The sequence below is a fragment of the Cnephaeus nilssonii genome, assembly GCF_951640355.1.
Source record: "Cnephaeus nilssonii genome assembly, chromosome: 1".
NCBI classification, from domain to species: Eukaryota; Metazoa; Chordata; class Mammalia; order Chiroptera; family Vespertilionidae; genus Cnephaeus; species Cnephaeus nilssonii.
The window spans coordinates 103,991,888-104,013,882 of NC_137072.1; the positions used below are offsets into that span (position 1 = coordinate 103,991,888).

At 45.0% G+C, this 21,995-nt stretch overlaps 1 protein-coding gene across 1 annotated transcript in view; it reads left to right on the forward strand.

Moving 5' to 3' along the window:
• Window positions 1-21,995, forward strand: part of CCDC149 (coiled-coil domain containing 149) — a 100,463-nt gene that overhangs the window by 63,011 nt on the left and 15,457 nt on the right. The window contains exons 5-9 of the mRNA XM_079773641.1: window positions 7,957-8,073; window positions 8,896-9,068; window positions 9,817-9,889; window positions 11,551-11,635; window positions 14,092-14,236. Of these exons, the coding sequence (XP_079629767.1) occupies window positions 7,957-8,073; window positions 8,896-9,068; window positions 9,817-9,889; window positions 11,551-11,635; window positions 14,092-14,236 (593 nt within the window). The remainder of the gene's footprint in view (window positions 1-7,956; window positions 8,074-8,895; window positions 9,069-9,816; window positions 9,890-11,550; window positions 11,636-14,091; window positions 14,237-21,995) is intronic.

The following is a 21,995-nucleotide window of genomic DNA, read 5'->3' on the forward strand; positions in this document are numbered from 1 at the left end:
ACAGGGCCTGGCGGGTAGTTATGTGCGCGTGTTTGCTCTGAGTGTTAAGACTGAAACCTTGGGTGACGGCTGCTCCTGAGCTGAGCAGGTCCCGGGTGAGGAGACCTGGCTTCAGAGCCCTGTGTCAGCCCCCGGGGGCTTCTCAGCTGTAGAGAAGGGAGGACAGTGTCTGCCTCCTGGAGTTGTGGGAAGCATCAAATGAGAGGTCCCTAATTTAAGGAGCACTTGAGGCCCCTGGGAGAGCCAGACACTGCTCTGAGTGCCGAGCTATTTCAGTGCAGATGACAGGCCAGGCTCCTGCTGTGGGCAGCTGACAGTGGGGAGCACACACGCAGGTGAAGGCGGCCATGTCTGTGAGTGCGAGGAAGACAGCGGGGCAGGGCGGTGCGAGGAAGAGTAACTTGCAGGTAAAGAGCTTCCAGGATGGTGTCCAAGGAAGACTTCTCTGAGGAGGTGGCATTTAACCTGGGACCTGAAGGAGACAAAAGGATGGACTCTGGACAGACATGTGGGCTGGCTAGTCCAAGGGCAGAGGAAGTGCAAAGGCCCAGGGACAGGCAGGAGCCTGGTGTATTTGAAGCACAGGGTGGCTGGAGAACAGAACAAGGGAGCGTTAGCAATGGGGTTGGAGGTGGGCCGGGAGCAGCTCATTAGCCTCCAAAGGGCAGAGGCATTTATTCCAGTGCAGTGAAAAGCCACTGAAAGCATCATGTGAAGGAAACTTCTAGCATGTTGTTTGGCCCAAATTGGGTGCTCATTAGCTGGGCAACATCGATACACACTAATGAGTGTGTGCACGGTGATCTCCAGAGCCCGGGAGAGAGAAAGTGAAAACTGCTGGGTCTGTGTTGTTTTGGGGGTGTTTTTGTGTGGTGTTTTTTTTTTTTTTTTTTTTAAGTGACAAATGCTTCTGTTTAAAGCTGGAACTGGACTAGAAATGTGGTCTCTGGTATACACAACAGAGTTGCCCACGTGGGGCCTTTTAATCTCTCGTGTTCAGTTTTATCGAGGGTATCTCAGAAGTCAGGGGTAGCGGGAGAGAGTGTGAAGAAAAGCAACAGGAAAAGTAAAGCTAGTCAGGGCCTTGTTTATTAAGCTGCCCAGCACAGCACTGCCCGACGCATGTTTAATAAGTGCCTTTCGGTGCTGACCTCTTCCTAGGTGAGCTATTTGCATCCGTGTACAGGATTGGGGGTGAGGAAGGGCTAGCATCTGCATCCTTCAACAATTCTCTCCGCTGACCCTCCCAGTCACCCTGGCAAATAGGCACTTTATACGAACTGTAACCAGACAACGAGGACTGGGGATTTCACTTTCAAAGCTCTACATCAACAACACATTTACGTCAACAGCGAGAGCTACATCAACAGTGGTCCTTGCATTATATCAGCGATTTTCAACCTTTTTCTTCTTGTGGCACACATGAACTAATCGCTGAAATTCTGAGGCACACCAAAAAAAAAAAAAAAAAAAAAGTTTTTGCTGATCTGACCCCAAAAATAGGTATAATTTTGATTCATTCACAACGGGCAGCTATTATTGTGTTGGCTGTTGTCATTTTTTTTATTTGACAACCGAAGGGGAAAAGAGGTCACTGCCCCTGACTACAGAGTCGGGTGTTGCATGTTTTAAATATTCTTGCAGCACACCGGTTGAAAATCACTGACTGATATCTTCCTGTTGAGAAGACGGAGGCCCCGGCGTTGGAGTTGCGCAGTGTCCGGGCTGGGCAGCCATTCCTAGCTGTGCTGTCTGCAGGGTCACTTTAGCCTTATTATAGGCTGAATAATCTGTTGAAGCCTAATCCCAGTGGGATGGCATTGGGGGTGGGGAGGTTAGATCCTGATGGCAGGGCTCTTGCACGTGGGATTAGTGCTCATAAAAGAGACCCCAGGGAGCACTTTTGTTGCCTCTGCCACGTGAGAAAACAGCCATCCATGAGCCAGGAAGCAGGCTCTCACCAGACACCAAGTCGGGGGGCACCTTGATGTTGGAGTTCCCAGCCTCCAGAACTGTGTGAAGTGAGTGTATGTTGTTTGTTAGCCCCCGAGTCTATGATATTCTGTTATAGCCGCCGGAATGGACTAAGACAGTGGTCAGCAAACTGCGTCTCGAAAGCCGCATGCGGCTCTTTGGCCCCTGGAGTGTGGCTCTTCCACAAAATACCACGTGCGGGTGCGCACGTACAGTGCGATGGAAACTTCGTGGCCCATGCGCAGAAGTCGGTTTTCGGCTCTCAAAAGAAATTTCAATCGTTGTACTGTTGATATTTGGCTCTGTTGACTAATGGGTTTGCCGACCACTGGACTAAGGTAATTCCTATTTTTTAAAAAAGTCCCCTGGGGCCCAGTGAGGTTTGATGGCTGCTGAGAAGGTGACTAGATCAGCAGAAGCAGGATCTGGGCGCAGATAGCACCTGGGGAGGAGTGCCTGTTCCTGCCCCTGGCTGCCCCTCGCTGTCTTGGGGGAGTGGGGGGGGGGGGGGAGGTGCGAAGATGGATTCAGGCAGATGACAGGAGGGGAGAGAGAATGGGGAAGGCTGTGAAGGATGAAGCCTGAGAAGAGATCAGGGAAGGAGGGGGTCATTCCGAGCCAGGGGCCTTGAGGAGGACCCAAGGTTGAGTGGGGAGTTGGACTCAGTGGGCAGTTGGGGGATGGGCACCTAAGAGCCATTTGGCCACTTCAATTTCAGGTCCCTTCAGCCACATCCCAGCTGCAGCTGCGCCTCATCCATAAGCTGACGACTCACACCCATAATTCATTCATAAACGTTTATTTCCATCTAAGTCACCAAATGAATGCATCCGCTGATGGCAGTGCGCGCACGCCTAGGGCACTGAGCCACGTCCAGGGCTGGCGCTGGGAGGCGGGCTGAGCAGTTCTGACCCTATGTTTGTGGGAATTGAGCACCCAGAGCAGTTGCTTCCTAGCCTTTTCCAAGAGGGAAAATCATCATCGCCTTCGGTCTACAGATAAGGCTGGTGTGGGGGCTCTGCTTTCTCCAGCGGGGGCCTTTGTGGGGAAACTTATGTGGAGGGTGACCCTCACCATCATTCCGATGACAGTCATAATAGCAGCTCACATTATGGAGCGCTTTTTCCATTCCAGGGGCTGTGCTAAGTATCGCAGAGAAATCCCATCTTCTCTCATGTAGGATTAGGTTCTGAAGTCAGCATGTGAGAGGCAGGAACTTGTGTCTAGTCAAAATTCCCCTGATGGACCCTTAAATTTTCCATAAAGTCCAGGGCACGTGGCCATGTGTAGAGCTGAACAGTGGTATTCTGTATAAATATGAACAGTATGATTTTGCCCACCTCTCAGTCTGGGACACTGAAAGCTGGGGAGGGTAAAGTCACCCAATTTTTAAAACTTTTATTTCTCTCTCAGTCTTTCTTCTCTATCTCTCTCTTACTCCTCTTCCTCCTCACCCCATCTTTTTTTTTTGCCAAACACATATATTTGAATTCCCTAAGTTAAATGTTTATTTAATAACAGTAAGAAGCTATACTATTGTCGTATTTTTACAGTGAAGGATGCTAAGGCTCAGAGACATCAAGACACATGTTTGAGGTTGCACAGCTCATACACTGTGGGGCCAGGAGGTGAACCCCGAGGCAGGGGGGACTCCAGAGCCTCTGAGCTGTCAGCTGGGAAGGCAGACCTCTTCCTGGGCCCTGCCATTCCGGCTGCGTGGCCTCCGTGAGCCCCTTCGGCTGATTGCACTTGAGTGTCAAATCCAACTAATGATCCAGCTATCACCAACTTGGGCCTCACTTTAAAAATAAGTGTTTCAACCAGTCTAGCCCTGAGGTTTAATAGCCGATATTGTATGCACATTAAACACCAAATGATTGTTAACATATTTATTGAAGCTTAACAGGCATCCAGTATATAAACGATGACTCTCTTATATGGCTGTCAGACCTGAGTAAACATGTTTAATAATTAATTGGCATTAAGCAAACATAATTGTGTGATTCTAAATTAAGTGCTCAGTGAAGCGGATTGTGAATGGAAAACCACCGTGGTGTTTTATTACTTAAAGTTCAGGCCGCCAGTCTGGCTTTTCATATATCAAGAAAAGAGCCCCACTTTCCAAGTCCTGTCACAGGCCTCCTGCCGCCTCAGACCGCAAAAGGCAGAAGCCTACCTGTCCCTCCGCCCTTTGATTTGAGAAAGCTTTTTTTCTTTGGTTAGCTATTTTTCTTTCTGGATAGCCACTTCTGCAAGTCCTGAGCCAAGCAACTGTGTAACGTGAAAGAGTTCGCACAGATCAGCTTTCAGTTAAATTAACCTTTGATGCTATAAGCTCCAACTCCCATACCCGCCAGGCCCAATGCAGTTGATTCGCATTATTTACCATAGTTGTATTCTCTATAGTTGTTGCAAATGCTAACGTAACACATAAAGAGCTATGGCTCCTAGGAAAAATACAGGATTATGTTTGTCAACCTGAGAAAGAAGATACCTACCAAAAAGGGCTCCTGTGGCTAACTGGGCTCAAATTTAAAAGCAGAACCTAGCAGCCATTTGTAAATAGGGGACTCTCACACAAGCCACACTTTAACAAGAAGTCTGCATTAAACTGCCCACTGCTTGCACTGAACTGCCTGCCTTCAATGTGTTCCTGCCATCTGAGTCAGCCCTTACAAAGAAGTTCCTGGAATCCTGTTTTAACCAATAGAACTGAGGCATTTCCTGTCTAATCGGAGCTGTGCAGCTATATCTCCATTAGCATCTTCACTGACCAATCAGAGTGTGCCTTTTGAACCAATCAAACTTCAAGGATTTGGAGTCCTCATTTGCATGAGGATGGACCAATTGGGGCTAGGATTGGGGAGTTCTGTCTATATAAGTCCTCTGGCTCAGGGAGAGAGAGCACTTTCTCACAGCCCAGTTGTATCATAGTTGAGCTCTTTGCACTGAATAAAGTTTCCTTCTTCACCACATCCCAAATTGGGATTCTTGTTGGGCGTCGAATTGGTGCCAACATCGGTTGACAGGTTTCTGTGAACCTCTGGTCACAACATTTTTGTCAATGGATCAATACATAATCTTGTTTTATGTGTATTTTGTTTCTGTTTAATGCATATTATTTAATGCATATTGTTGATTCATCAACATTGAACTCACAACTATTCACTCTTGAATGAAGCTTAGCTAACACATGTATTTTCTCTGTAAGACGCATCACAGCCTTCTTGTGCTTAGGAACATTAGATAGCACTTCAGCATTATGCATGAGGGCCATTTTAAACAGGAAAAAAAGGCAGGAAAATGTGGCACTAAATAGACCACAGAAAGGACACTTGTGTAAAGAGTTAAGCAAGGGCAGACCATTGCCTCTTTCAACCTCAGTTGGGAGCCAGGCTGATAGACAACGCACATTTTTTGCAACTCTGCACTTGTTCACCCATGCCCATGCAGGATTTAGAAGTGCCATGGGTGTTGATTTTGAGGTTACAAGTAAATTTGGGCAAATTTGAAAATACAGAATCCTTGACTAATGTGGCTCGACTATGATCAGATTCCATCAAACACATGGTCTGTGTATAGCCTCTGCCAGGTCTTCTATAAGCTCTTCTGCTGCCTGGAACATTGTCTGCCTAACCCCAATGATGCTTTAGCACATAGTAGGTGCACAATAAATATACTAGTATGTCCAGTTCAACTGAGTAGTTTTTAAATAAGGAGCCCAAGCTGATGTCCTTTGAAAATGCTCTTCACTTTTCTCCAGTCATCATTTCTTTTCCAAGTTTGTTATTATTTCAATCTACTTAATATTCTACTTTGCCTTTTAACTTTCTCTCACCTGCCCCTAAATCCTTCAGAGACTTGAAAATAAAGCCATTTCCTCTACTGGCAACAAATCCCTCAAGATTCATTGGAAGGAATGGGGAAAAGTGTGTCCCAAGCAGGCACTGCTGGCGAGTGGGATCTGTGTGACAGGGAAAAACTATCCCCAGGATCTCATCCATATATGAAGCCTGTCCACACACACCCTACAGGGAGGCAGGGGTGTCAGGCTTACAACCTTTTTAGAAGAAGCATCTGGAAGCAGTACCGTAACTTTTAAAAGTCACTCTAATGGCAACCTGCCTGGCACTAATGGGAAGATAAAGGGTCCTCTGGGACCACTGGATCTTTCTGGTCTCACAGAGTTCCCATTGTTGCTCTACCTGGAGGTTTGGCGCTGCCTGTGAAGCTTGGCCTTGCCATGTGGGGAAGCTATGCATTCTGTGGGGATCCTTGGGAAAATTGCATTTCTGAGGACTGGAATTATATCCCTAGGGATTTAAAAACATATAAATAAACATATGTTATGAAAGTCATGCATAGTTATTTTAAAAGTTTGGAAAAGTGTTGGCAAAGATGTGGAGAAAAGGGAACCCTCACATACTGTTGGTGGAAATGCAGGCTGGTGTAGCCACAGTGGAAAACAGTATGGAGTTACTTACCTCAAAAAATAAAAAATGGAACTGCCTTATAACCCAGTAATTCCACTTCTGGGAATGTATCCGAAGAAACCCAAAACACTGATTTGAAAGAATATATGCATTTTACAATAGCCAAGCTTTGGAAGCAACCCAAGTGCCCATCAATATATAAGTGAATAAAAAAGCAGTGGTACATATATACAATGGAATATCACTCAGCCATTAAAAAAAAGAATGAAATCTTACCATTTGTGACAACATGGATGGACCTACAGAGTATTATGCTACGTGAAGTAGGTTAGTCAGAGATAGACAAATGCCATATGACTTCACTTATATGTGGAATCTAAAGAACACTATAAGTGAACAAACAATACAGACTATAGACTGATGGTTGAAAGGGGAGGGGGCTTAGAGGACTGGGTGAAAAAGGCGAAGGGTACGAGAAGTATAGATTTGTGGTTAAAAAATAGTCTCGGGATGTAAAGTACAGCATAGGGAATATAGTAAATAATATTGTAACAACTATATATGGTGCCAGGTAGGTATTGGAAATATGGTGGGGAGGGAACACTTTGTAAAGTATGTGAATATCTAACCACTCACTATGCTGTACACCTGAAACTAAAAGAAAATAATACTGAATGTAAACTGTCATTGAAACCATTTTTTAAATTAAAAACAAAATAAAGAGCAGCATACACAGTCTCACCATCACTTAAACATTTTAGTATTTTGATATATTTGGTAATATTTTTCTTTTACCCATGGGTTCTCAGTATAATTTTAGTCCTACTGCATGAAAGTTAGTAATCTGCTTCCCCCTCTCCACTTAACATGGCATTCTAAACATGTCAGTGGGATCACATAGTTCACATCACCCTTATTTAAAACAGCTACAAAGGAGCCCACTGATTGATTGCATTATAGTTTGCTAACAATTCCACTATTGTTAGAGGCTCTTCTAGTTTGTTTACCCGTTCTATAAATAACAGTGCAATCTGCCTTTTCTCTTTTTCCTAAAGCTAGTCCCTGTCTGGGATTATTCTTAGCCCAGATTGTCAGAAGTGAAGTTACTGGATCATTAGGTTGGGACATTTTTAAGGCTCTTGATAATATGGCCTCATTGTTAGGAGTGTGGAAACATGCTCATCTCAGAGTGTGCTATCATTTTTTTTTTTTTAATTTCTGCTAAGTTTAAAAGAAACCCAGAGTTGGTTTCCTTACCAGGGCTGTGCTAACAGGACATCCACCTTCAAATGCCCAGGCCTGTGTTTCTATAGCCTTGTACCATGCATACATGCACACATGTGTATGTGCATGCATGCACAAAATACAGTATATTTCTAAAAACTTACGATATTGGCAAGAAATTTCTTTGTCTTTTGCTTTTCCCCGGCATTTCTTGAAAATCTTTCAAAACTTTCTGCCTGGTGTGCTTGGGTTTGTTTGTTTGTTTGTTTGTTTAATCTACTCATTTTAACTCTCTCCCTCTCTTTCCTATTGATGGAAAATGCAGCTCTTGAGGATGACAATTGCCAAACAGAGGCTTGGAGATGAAGAAATCGGGGTGCGGCACTTTGCAGCCCATGAGCGTGAAGACCTGGTTCAGCAGCTGGAGAGAGCGAAGGAACAGGTATTGCTAACATCCGTTCAAAGCAGGAGATGGATTCGCACAGCTGGACACCACACAGAGAAGAGTGGACCGTGTCCCTGTCGCCCAGAGGGTGTGAGGTGTCTGGGATGCGAGTCAGAGGGGGAAGGAGGGTGCCAGCCCCGTGCTTTTCCTTCCTGGGTACTCTGCGAGGTTCCCAAGCCACCTCTGTGTTCCTGGCTTCCAGCAGGTCTGCTCTGTTACTTTGGATACCATTGTTCTGAACACAATAAGAAACTCCCCCCACCTACCCAGGATAGACAAGGAGAGAACAAAACGTGACAAACTGGCCTTAATTTGCCAGTTTCCGCTCAAATGCTGAGCAGTGCTTTTTAGGCAAAATCTCAACGGGTACAGAGTCCTAGTTAGGGAACAGCTAAGAGAGCCCAGACTTGCTTTCCTTCTCTTGTTAATTGGTTTTGAAGAGCACGAACACGATTTCTGGGCCTAGAGCGGCTTGAAAACGCCTGTGTTTGTAAGACACTGGCTGCTGTTCCCAGCGTCGGGATTTGGCCTCTCCGAGCCTCTGATTTCAGGGCACGCTGCCCGTTGGTAAGGGATCGGTGCTGTTTCTCCAAGCCGGTGCACCCCTCCCACCTTAGACAGAGTAAGTGTCTGGCAGGACGCCGGCCCCTTCCTTTTAGCTTTGATCGTATTCCAGTGAGTGGCTCTTAGGGCTTTACAGCACGCGGGTCGTCTTATGTGCTCTCTAAAAACCAGTCAGCCACGCAGAAAGCCCCGCCGCCGGCCATCAAGCGGGTGCCTGAAGAACATCTCGAGTAAGGGCGCTTCCTTTGGTTTCAGATTGAGTCTCTGGAGCATGACCTGCAGGCCTCTGTGGATGAGCTTCAGGACGTGAAGGAGGAGCGGTCTTCCTACCAGGACAAGGTGGAGAGGCTCAACCAGGAGCTAAACCACATCCTGGGCGGCCACGAGAACCGCATCATTGACGTGGACGCCCTGTGCATGGAGAACAGGCAAGTGGCCGGGCCGCGCCTGCCAGCAGGTAGAATGCCAGCTCACCACCGGCCTGCGGGCTAGGAGTTATTTGCAGCCCTGTTCACCTTTGAGAGAATTGCCTTACAATGGAAGGAACATCACAATCTCCCCACCCCCCCACCCAAATAATAATATTAATGTCACAGATTAGTAGTCAATGTCAGAAAGAAGCACCACACACCTGCACGCCCACGCGTGCCCCTTCCTCTCTCCCCTCCCACCCAATTGGGCGAGAGGGCAGGGAGCCAGTGAAAGCTGCCTGTTCTTGCTATCAAGGAGAGAGAAAAGAATGAGAAAATAAATTGAGAAATTCCCTGAGCTGCCTCTTTTCCCCGAGGCAAATTTCAGTGTGTGTATGTGTCTAACTCAATGTTATGTCTGGTGTGGCTTCTTCCCGCCTGCCTTCCCCGTGGAATCATCTTAATGAGAATTATGTGAAAAGCGTGTGGATATCCCTTAGGGGATCTCTGCACGGGGCTCTTCTGAAGCGGGCTTTCTGTGATTTGGGCATATTTGACCTTGATCGCAGCCACTTCAGCAGAGGTCGCACAGACGCACTTTGCTCCCCTCCCTTCGGTGGTGAGAAGGATTGTATGTCAAAGATGGCTCTTGAGGCATGTGCTTTTTCCTCCTCTCCTATGTGAATGTATGTGTGTTGGTTTTTTTGTTTTGTTTTGTTTGGTTTTTTTGCCCCCAAACACTTTCTAGTTGTACTTGTTTTTCCAGGTACCTTCAAGAGAGATTAAAGCAACTTCATGAAGAGGTCAACCTCTTGAAATCCAACATTGCCAAATACAAGGTAGCAGAACCATCGCGATGGCATTGGTGATTCCATTGCACGTCTAAATGTCATCCTATTTCCTTCTCTTTTATGTGCCAAAGATATGTTAGTGCCTGCCTGCCCTCCCAGAGAGAGGCCCATAAGAGCTTTCACCGAGGTAACTGATGAGAATTAAACCTGAGACAACAAAACAGCTTTTGCGAGAGTTCCTTCATTGCTGATATCAGGACGGGGCACACGGAGACCCCAGAATCCAGACACAGCCCCTTGACAGCCTCGGTCGGTCCATGCGACCTCAGGCTCCTTACCTGGCTTTTCTAGAAACTGTTCCGTCACCAGATGCTATTGGTCTCATCATCGCCCCTAAGAAAATGGTTTCCGAGCGACGGAGAAACAAAGATTAGGAAATCACAACCCAGACCTTAGTGTTCACGTCACCCTGAAGGACAAGGTGTCTAAGTTCTCCCCGCTGTTATTTCGTCTCATTCCAGCACCATTAGTTTGATAATATCTATTTCTGCAGATGTTTCTTGTAAGTGTTATAATTAGAGAAATCTCCTGGGTTTCTCTGCTTTGAAAATAGATTGATTTCCCTTGCTGAGGGGGAAGTTTTACAGCAGTCTAGATGCTTGGGGGAGAGCGCCTTCTCATTTTCCTGCCTTTTGACGTGGGCTTTTTTTTCTCAGAAATCTCCATGCTGTTTCTCTTTTCCGTTCTGTGGGGGCCACACATTAGTTTATACCCATCTATATATACCCATGCAGCCGAAGAAGAATGTAGCTTTAAAGATGTATAATTAATACATAACTTTGAAATATGCACGAATGCATTCAAGAACATGTATTCTGCTCTTCTATGTGCCAAGCACCGGCTGTATAGTACATATCAATTTTTTTTATTAACAGAATTATTTAGGTATAATTTGGTTCCTTGTTCTTTTTTAAAAAACATATTTTTATTGATTTTAGAGAGGGAGAGAGAGATAGAAACATCAGTGATGTGAGAGAATCATTGATCAGCTGCATCCTGCATGCCTCCCACCGGGGATCCAGCCCACAACCTGGGCATGTTCCCTGACCCAGGGAATTGAACAGTGACCTCCTGGTTCATAGGCTGATGCTCAACCACTGAGCCACACTAGCTGGGCAGTACACATCCATTTCGCTGTAAGAGTCTCTTCTAGGAATGACATTTAGGTGGCACCTATGCACTTCCCTTTCTGTGTCCACGGCAGGAATCACTGATTGGCCGTGGCTCTTTTTCCGGCCCAACCACGGAATCCTTCCAAATACCACCGACGACTTCTGGGCCTCGGTATACGGAAGTGAACCTGTTCTCCACCTCTTGCCTGTTCGGAAGGGTTTTCATAACCAGTGGCTTCACACATGAGACTGAGATTTGATCCTTTAACAAATATGCATTGAGTGCCTTTTCTATTTGGGAGAGGGAAATCACTGTCATTCTGCCAGGCACCAACTTTTTAAAAACCTCCTTCCCGGGACCATAAAATCCCACCCCTTTGGCAGGGACTCGGAACCTGAACAGGTGGGCCAGCCTCAGGGGTTTGCCAAGGGTTCTTGGGAGCTGAACTGGGAGGATGTGACTAAACGTAACGAGGTATCTTTCCATGATTGGCTTTTCTGACAGAGGTTTTTCTTTTTCTCCCAATCCTGCCCTAGAATGCTCTCGAGAGACGGAAAAACACAAAAGGCCAGGGCAGATCCAGCAGCAGTGCTCTGACGGGCGTCCTCTCTGCAAAGCAAGGTAGGGCTTGTTCTCAGGGGGGGACCCTTCGGACCCCAGAATGCTAGAGCTGTCAATCACATCTCGTTTTGTGGACTGGGAACCGAGCTGGCTCTTAGAAACTTCCGCCTGCGACAGAATTCCCTGGCGGGCTCCTTAGAACACAGATTTAGTCGGTCTGGGGTGGGCCCTGGGAATCGGCATTTCTGAAAAGTCCCCAGATGAGGCTGATGCTTGGTTGGGGGGCCCTGCTTTAAGAACCTCCGCCGTAGAGGTTTTCCTAATAACTGGCCTCTTCTGTGTCCTTTCCCCGGCCCTGTGCTCTTCTTTCAACAATGTTGTCCCCTCTCTGATCACCAGCTTAGCATCTCCGAGTACATGTTGCAACCTCATCGAATTTCCCTTTTTCCTGGCCTCTTTGAATAGAAGTCTCGGAGCTGCCGGAATCATTTTATCATGGAGCATGTGCCTTTTTCAAGGAAGCTTGTATTGATTGCAATTTTGTTCCTCCTCCCTGTCGATTCCGATGAAAAATAATGGTCTTCCAGGAACCGTCCAGGGGAACAAATAGCAGAGAGCTTGCTTCTGACGCTTACGATCTGGGAACTCAGTTTTAATCGTAAGCCTCGGGTTGAACATGCGCGGCTGGCCCACATTCGGGTCATTGGCAGTGCAGACAGCAACAGTCAGATGGCAGTCTTAATCAGAGCGAGGGTGGCGTAGAAAAAAAATGCTGACTCTCCAGCTTAACTAACACCCAAGGCACTTTTCCAAGCAACTTTTTTCTTTATTCTACTAGAAAAGGACATCCTAGATTTTTAAAAATATTTTTATTGATTTCAGAGAGGAAGGGAGAGGGAGAGGGAGAGAGAGATAGAAACATCAATGATGAGAGAGAATCATTGATTGGCTGCCTCCTGCACGTCCCCTACTGGGGACCGAGCCCGCAACCTGGGCATGTGCCCTTGACCGGAATCGAACCTGGGATCCTTCAGTTCGCATGCCAACGCTCTATCCACTGAGCCAAACCAGCTAGGGCTAGATTTTTATTTTATTTTTTAAGAAAACTACAATACTCTATAGAAATGTGGAGTAGCCCATCTACATTTAGCTTTGGATACTCTTGACAGCATAGTGTGTTTGAGTGCCGAGATCAGTCTTATCACTGCTGCGGGGCGTGCCAGCCACACTCAAACACCGCCACCGAGCAGCAAATCTGGGCAACCGTTGCAAATAAGTGTTGGGCAACCTATTACAAGGTGCCTTAAACTGGTAACTAGAGACCTATGCAGACATTTTGCTTCAAGAAAGTTCTTCCTACATTAGTTATAATGAAAAACATTGGAAACGACATTTATTTATTATAGATCTGTACATGAACTACTAAGCAGCTCTTACGTTTTGTTTAAGGAGTTACTCAGGATGAGACATCAAGTTAAGGGAAAAGAGCAGAGCTTTTTTCCCATTTTTGAAGAAAAATGTATGAATTAGTATATCTATGTATGGGCATATAGGAACGGTGTTCAAAATCATATAGTGAACCCATGGACACAGACAATGGGGTGGTGAAGGCTTGGGGATAGGGAAGGACGGGAGCGGACTGGAAGAGGTTAATGAGGGGAAAAGGAGGACCAATGTGATGCTTTCAACAATGAAGATTAAAAAACAACAATAGTCATATTAATTTAATAAATCATATTATTTTAATTAATTAAGTCAACATGGAGCCTCTTAACAAATAATCATGTTAATCTTATGTTTTATATGTAAATTTAGTTTTCAGTTAGCTAAAATAATTAAACTATGCTAATATGTGAAAAAACACACACAAAAACATAAAATGATTTACACTGTTTTATTTTTCTGTCTGGTAGGAGTACAAGTGATCATTGACTTTTTGTGTAAACCCTTAGTCTATCTATCCATTCTAAAAATGTGCATATACAGGATATATTTTGTAGTTTAAATAGCCTCCCACGTTATCTTACGACTAAAGGTACACACCCTGGGAAGCTCTGACGTACAGGAAGGGGTCAGGACTAGAGTCATTGTCATTAGCGTGGCTGTGTGACCTTCAGCCAATGCTTTTAATCCATCTGCACTTTGCTTTCCTGTCCATGAAATGAGGATAAATGCTGCTTTCCAGGTGGATTTTTGTTGTTGTTCATTTTAAGTCTCAAATAAGGTAGTCAATAGGAATGTATCTTTGAAATTATAAAATACTGGACAAGTGCAACAGATCTCCTTTTAAAAATTGTTGATAAAAATCCATGAGGACTTCCGCCTTCCTGTTTAACCCACACACTGTATTTCATTCTGTTGTACTTTTGAACCTCGAAGTGGACTCTTCAGTGCAACCCAGCAGCAGTTAGAGGAAATCAAGCAAGTTATCAGCGTCAGGAAGAGCTGACATTGGTCTGCATTCCAGGGTTCCAGGTGACCTTAAGTCTGAGTTGTCCCTGTTCTGTCCCACCTAGTCCAGGATCTGCTATCAGAGGATCACGGGTGCAGTCTGCCAGCGACTCCACAGTCCATTTCTGATCTGAAATCTCTGGCGACGGCCCTGCTGGAGACGATCCACGAGAAAAACATGGTCATCCAACACCAGAGGCAGACCAACAAGTAGGTGGCTGGGCCTTTGGGTGGGGGTCGGCAGGAGAGATGTGGGGTGATGGCGACTGGTGGGACCATGTGTCTTAAGGGGAGCTGGTGAGAACCCTTCAATCTGGAAGGAAACTCCTTAAACTGGAACTACGCTTCTGCTGAGGTCAAGCAAGCAAATAACACTGACCACTGCTTATTGAATGCTTACCCTGACCTACCCCCTGAGCAATGCATATTAAATGGTGATTTTGATAGTACACTTGCCCTGGTAACTCAGCCTACCTGTCCACCAGGTCTCCTTTAGGGGAGGTAACTCTTGGGAGCCATTTTTACCTTTGAGGGGCTTTGAATGGCAGGAACAGCCAAGCATCCTCTCAAAGGCAGATGTGGCTACAAAGGAGTCACACGTTGCACTTCAGGATCAGCAAAAAATATAGCAAAAAAAGAGTGACAATTAAAACAGAATGTCTTATTTGGTTATTATAAACATACTGTGTTGGGCAAAATCAAGCAAGTTGAAGTAGCCATTAGAGACGACAGAAGCAAAACTGAAAGTGTCCAGAGAATGGTGAATAAACAGTAAATTAAAGCAGCAAACACTGCAAACCCCGCCCCGTGGTTGCCAGCACTTGGTGCTCAGGAGGGCCCTGCACGGGGTCTGTCGCTCCTGTCTCCATGTTGAAATTCTTAATTGTTCAGCAAGGGGGCTCCCCATTTTCATTTTGCACCGGGCCCTGCCAATTACGTAGCTACACCCAGAGCCCAAATGAAGGGGTGGAAGAAGAGAGCAGCAACGAAAGGCTGGGCTTCCAGCAAGAAGGGGAGGGATTGGGGAGGGAGTTGGGCCCTGGAAAATGATTGAGAGTATTGTAAAAACAAAACAGAGAAAAAGAGGAGATGGAAGGGAAGGGAAGATCGCGCAGGAGATTAAGACATATATATAAAAGAAGGCAGAGAGCAGTGGAGGGAGTCTGAGCAATCTCAAAGAATGACAAGGGTAATTTATTGACAGAAGTCATTTCAAAGATTCTTTTTAAAGAAATCTTAACCAAGGAGTGAAACGGCCAGAGGCTGAAATGCAGATACTTCTAAGGGGAGGGAGAAGGAATGGGAATCTCCTCGAACAGGCACGAGTTCTCTTTTCTCAGGCAGAACCCTGCAGCGTTCCACTTTGCTGTTGACCTGACACTCCCGCCTCTCTGACAGGTTGATTTCCTAATGCATCCCTATGGATTCCCATGGGTTGCCACCTCTTTTGAGAAAGACTGACATTTGCATTTTGCTTTAATGCACCTTTTCATTTTTAACTAGTTAATATTTTTGAACCATTTTGTGGTTCACATGTAAAAGGTTAAACAGCCCAGCCAGTGTTACTCAGTGGTTGAACATTAAACCAGGAGGTCACCGTTCGATTCTCTGTCAGGCACATGCCTAGGTTGTGAGCTTGATCCTCAATAGGGGGCGTGCAGGAGGCAGCCCATCAATGATTCTTTCTCAACATTGATGTTTCTGTCTCTCCCTCTTCCTTCCTCTCTTGAAATCAATAAAAATATATATTTTTTAAAAAGAATAAAAGATTAAACAACAATATATAGCAGGTCCTTGAATAACATCGGTTCATTCAGTGTTATTTCAGTATAATGTTGCTGTGTTGAAAAGGCACGTAACTCATGTTTATATCAATCAGCCTATGGTAAAACTGGTTTTCTTATACATCATTTTGCTTAAAGTCAAAGAACCTATTGAGGACGTTAAGTTAGGACTTACTGTATCTCCAAACTACTGTTGTCTCTTAGCCACCCAGTTCCCCTTCCTGGAAGAAACCGCCATTCCTCATTTCTTAGGGATCCTTCCCAAGCATGCATATATAAGCAAGTACAGAATACATTTATATAGATATACAAAAACGCTCATGTATATTTGTGTAGGTATTCTCTCTCTTTTTTTTATAAATAGTAGCTAGCATAGATATTTTTTAAAGTTTTTCACTGTTCTGCACTTTGCCCATAACAATAGATCTTGAAGATTGCTTCACATCAGTACATAGAGTACCTAATGTGCCATTTTTAATACTAAGAAGGTCTTAAGTTTCATGCTTTTGATAAATGTTTTATTTGGGAGCATGTAAAAAAACTAAACAACAAATGGAGTGTGGGCTAAGAATAGAATGTGAATTTTGTCTGCTTGCTGTTATTCCCCATGATTTAGGGTTTTGTAACTAAAATAACAGCACGCAGAGGGTTTTGGGGGAGCATCATTCGTGGGAATAAAGATACCCTGTCCCGGAAGTGTCTTCCCCACTGACTGACGGTTACCGCCCACCCCTTGAGAAAGTGCAATGGGAGCCATCTTGAAGAATTGATGACAAAACCAGGACTTTACATTTTGAGAGGACGTCCGATTACTAGGCATTTTGCTTGAGGTATTTGTTGCCAAAGAGTTGGCAGTTGTCTGATTATTGCTACAGAAGAGATGAGGTTCACTTGTCTTATAGACAGATGGCAAAGCATTAATAGAAGAGGCAGATGTTAAAGTACTGTTTCATGGAACACCACCTTTAGCTCTCCAGGCCTTCTCAACAAACCATCACTTTGCCAGTGTGGGGTGGTGGGATGTTGGTGGTGGTGAATTTATGAAGACACACTGGCCTTTTGCTACCCTTCCTGCTGTGCCTAAAACTGTTCACTGCTCTTCCCCTTCCCTGGCCAATGGTAAATAGCTTAGACACTCAGGATCTTAGTAGCAGCACGAACTATCATGGATCAGAGCAAAGATTCAAAAGAAGGTCGCCTGGGTGGAGGTGGGAGTCAGCATCATCTCCAGGTCTGAGGAGAGCCACAGCCCTTTGCTGCTTCTTCAGGTCCCGACTCTCCCCAAAGACCCTCCCTCAGGGATTTCTGTTCCCTGTGTTTTCCAGAAAGCAAGGATAGAGGCACAGTGGTGGCCAGTTCTTGAGTCAGTTCCGTCTTTGTAGATCCCCTCTGATGTTGTTATTATCAGAAACTGCTACTGAAAATCCAGAGTCCTGACATCTTGAGGATTTTCCTAGACTATTAGGTGGGCATATGCGGAAATCTCCCCATCTTAAAACAAACTGTAGCTAATTACAAATTTTGTTTAAAATCTCCCCTATCCTACAAAAAAAAAAAAAAAAATCCTCTCTCCAGCCTGTTTAGCCTTGAGCTACTGCCCTGGCTGTCTCCTATCCCCTGCTCAGCTACTTGGAGAGTCATCTAAAGTCACCGCCTCAATGTTTTCATAGTCTGCTGTTGTCTCAAGCCTGTCACTTGGATTCTGGATTTCATTGCCTCCACTGAAACATGTCTCTCCAGGGTCAGGCACATCCTCTAAGTGACCTCCTCTAAACTTTCATGTAGAAGTATGACCACTTCTAGAATAAGACAACACTCATCACACCATCACACCTGGAACTCTCTCCCCTTGGCTTCCAAGGCCCACATTGCCCTCGCTGCCCTCCTCCGTCTCCAGGTGTGATGGTGTGATGAGTGTTGATGTGATGAGAAGCTGAGTGCTTCTCTGGTCCTTTCTTGCCCTGCACAGGAGGCAGTCTAGTCCCCTGTTCCTCTGAATTCTCCCATGCTGTTGGTGAGCAGATCCACTCCCCCGGGCTACACTCTCATCTCTGCACTCCCAGATCTTCCCTCTCTCCCGTATGTCCGGATGGAGATGTTGTAGGTGCCGCACACTCCTCACCTGCCTCCTGCTTGTTGCCTCATTCCTTTAGCTTCCCTGCATCCCCATTGGCTTGTTTCAGGCCACCATCGTCGCCGACCTGGACAACGACTTTCTAACTGGTTTTTTCCAGTCCCTTCTCAACTCTGCATCAAGAATACTTTTCCTAAACCTCATTATGCTACTTCTATGCTCAATACCCTTCAATATCTCCCCGGTGCATAAGTCTTAACATTGTCAATATGGCAACAAGATAATTAAATCTTGGTCCCTACAAGCCTCTCTGGATTCATCTTTCATTCACTCTTCGCTTCTGCTGCACAGTTCTACTGAAGGACTTGTGTATTCCCGGGCCCCTTCACTTAGCAGCTGTGTCACCCCGGCGTATTAGTTGACCTCCCTGGAACTTAGTTCCCACATCTACAAAATTAGGATGGTAAGAGCTGCCTCATTGGTTGTGGCAAGGGATTGAGATAATTACTGTGCAGTGCTTAGGGTGATATCTGGTACAGAACACGTGATTGATAAATATCAACTGTTATTAAAGCTTTCCACTGGCACTGCACGTGCCTGCACACATCTGTGTGTCTGTCTCCCACCAGGCTTTTAGTCCCTCAAATACAAGGACAGGGTCTGCTTCTCTTCATTATCCCCTACAGCCTCAGTAATCGTTTGTTGACTTGGTCAAACTGAATTGAATGGACCCTGCTCTTACTTCCACCATCTCTATCTATAAATACAGCCAGCTATTAAGACCCAAATAGCCCTTTTCTCTTCCTGGGCCGCATCATGCCGTTCAGTAGACCACCTGCCATATTCTTTCAGTGTCAAGCCAATCAGGAGGTCCCTCTTTGTCATTTGAAACATCTTGGGTTATATTTGGCAAGTCAGCTGTGGTTACATTCATATTTCAATATAAACAGTTTTAATGAGAATTTGCTCCAAACACAAGAAATCTTGTTTCCTATTGCCATTACTCGATATTGGTTAACAGTATGCACTTTGGAGGCAAACTGAGGCTTAGGTTTGTGAACCTAGAGGACTAAGAAGAGCACCTGGTGGCTAACTAGGCTCAAATTAAAAAACAAAAACAAAAAACAAAAAAACGGGAATCTAGTAGCCATTTTTGCACAGGGGCCTCCCACAAAAGCTGCACTTTGGGGAGAAGCCTCTGCATTAAAATGCCTGCCTCTGCACTGAACTGTCTTTCTGCCTGCACTGTGTTCCTGCCATCTGAGCCAGCCCTTATAAAGGAGTTCCTGGCGTCCCATTTCAAGGGACTGAGGCTTTCCGCAGCCAATCAGAGCTGCACAACTCTGCCCAATCAGAGCAGCTCTATTCTGACCAATCAGGACAGTGCCTTTGGACCAATCAAACCAAGGATTGATTTGGCATCCTCATTTGCATGGCAGTGAACTAATCAGGGACCAGGGGCAGGGACTTCTGTCTATATAAAGTCAGCATTGTATTAGGGAGCACACTTTTCAGGGAAGACTAAAGAATCCTATTTCCGTGAGTGGAGCAGAGCTGCAGAGCTGAAGAGGGTCCAGGACCTGGGGCAGCCTCAGAGCCCTGCTATATTGCCATTGAGCTGTTTGCACTAAATAAAGTTTCCTTCTTCACTGCACCCCAAATCAAGGGTTCCTTTTGGCCTTGGAATTGGTGCCAATGACCATGGGTTGACAGGTTCAAATCCAGACTCATCACCAGCTGAGTCCTGCAAATGATTTTAGTCAAGTTAACTAACTTCCATGCCTATGTTTTCTAATGGGAGGAGTAGAGTATGGTGGGTAAGAGCACTGAGTGTTGTGAAAAGACAGATTTTTGAGATGAACTTTGCATCCTTAGGCAAGTTGGTTACCTCTCTGTTCCTTAGGGTCCACATGTGTAAAAGAAGGATTAAAAAAAAAACAATGTGCACTGCAGGGGTTTTGTCAGGTCTGATGAGACAATGCAAGTCTGATAGGTGTTCAGCATGGACCCCAATTCATGTCCAGGACTTGGGAAAGGTTAGTTTTGCTGTTTGTGTTAACAGTATTGCAGTTGCTATTGCTATTGACACTGTTACTACTACCACAACTCCCGCTGGGTCCATTTTACTGCCTGCAGCCCTGCATCAGATGCCAGTGCCAGGCCATAAAAGCAGTCACCCCTGACAAACTTAGGAAGTAGATTGTTGGGGACACCAGCAAATTCACCTCACTCCGTTTCTGGGAGACATGGCTATTCTCTGGGAACATCAGAAAAAATACAGCCAAATGTCTCTCCACCACGCCTTCCAACGTTGCCCTGAAGGCCTCCCTCAGTGTCCAGGGAAGAGTTAAGCCTTATTGTTTGTTTCCAAGAGGCAGCCACATACAGATGATCTGATCTCGTTAAGAAACAGGCGTCAACTTGAACACGGCTGCGATTGCATCTCAAACCCATCAGCTGGTGAAAAGGGAGCTTGGATCAGAAGGCCTGAGAAAATATTGAAAATGAGATTACGAATAATGGTGTTTATTGAAGGGTCAGAGTCATGAAAGCAGAATAAACCCAACAATTGGAGTGAAAATTGAAAGTAATTGATCAAGACTATGCAGAATTTAAGACTTAAGGAAAAGAGGCAAAGAAAAGCTCTAAGTACCCAGATGAAGAAAACCACACGTAGTAATATCAAAGAGTTTTTCATGAACTCGGAGGGAATATTAATTAAGATGCTGTAAGTTGATTTAGATAAAATAAGGATGAATTCAAAGCCATATATATGTGCAGATATATACATATTCATGTCTCTGTGTATATGTGGGTGTGCTCAGCTATCTCTGGAATATAAAGAGCTGGGAGAACAATTCTGCTGTTCTGAATTCTCCTGTTGAAAAGAACTGAAACTTTGCTATTAAGGGATATTTCCGCATCATTTTAGCACAGCAGTGCCAAGAATATTCTCCAATAAAGACTTTTTTCAATTCCCAGACCAATGGGAAGTGATTGAAGTTTTAGATGACTATCAAATTATTTCCCAACATATTTAATTTTGTGTAAAGGAGGGGAAATATATGCCCACATTTATGTCTCTCCATGCATATATACCAAGTTTGACTTCCGGGTAAGTAGTGTAGTCTAATTCAAATACTCATTCCAGAACTCACATATCAATGAGTCAGAATGGTCACCTTGGGAAGCAATATCATTATTCTAGTGATTTTTGCAATCACTGAGAGTTCTTTAGAAATGTCTATATCTTTAAACTGGAGGTCCCTCAGCCCTGCCTGCACCCTCGTGTAGTCAGGGAGCCCAGGGGGTGCGGGGAGGTGGGGGAGGGGTTGTTGTTCCACTGATGGCTTATGCCTGCTCCTTAGTGTTGCCTCGGAGACAGCAGAGGCTCCTGCCACCAACTGCTGCACTCGCCAGCCATGAGCCCGGCTTCTGGCTGAGCGGCGCTCCCCCTGTGGGAGCACACTGACCACCAGGGGGCAGCTCCTGTGTTGAACGTCTGCCCCCTGGTGGTCAGTGTGCATCATAGTGACAGGTCATTCTGCATATTAGTCTATTTGCATATTAGCCTTTTATTATATAGGATTCTCTACATTGATAATTACAAGCCATGAGAAAAGCATTTAATCAAGTACATTTTTGAGCATCTACCAGGCATTATGCTAGATAGCAAGACATCAGTCCAACATAGGTTAGTTCTAAAAGGGCAGATATTATTTTATTGACTCAAAGCAACATTACCAAGTATATTCATGCATGGTATTTGTTAGACTTGATTATTTCCAAAACTCAGATCTACCTTCAAAGAGTCAAGGTGTGATACTACTAAGGGTATTCAAAATGCATAGTCATTTTTAGCAATGAGCAATTCCTAAATAGAAATTCTGTAAGATGTTTGGGCAATGGCTGGATAATTGTTTAGCTTCTCAGAGAAACTACCTTTTTGGGAGAAGAGTCACTTCAATGGCAACGTTTTAATATTTTAAAAAATTATGCACTTTATATGTATTTCCAATAGTGTGTGTGTGTGTGTGTGTATTCAATTTTTAGCATGTATCTTAAATCTCAAAACATTTTTATTAGTGTACTAGTGGGTTTCCCAAGTAGC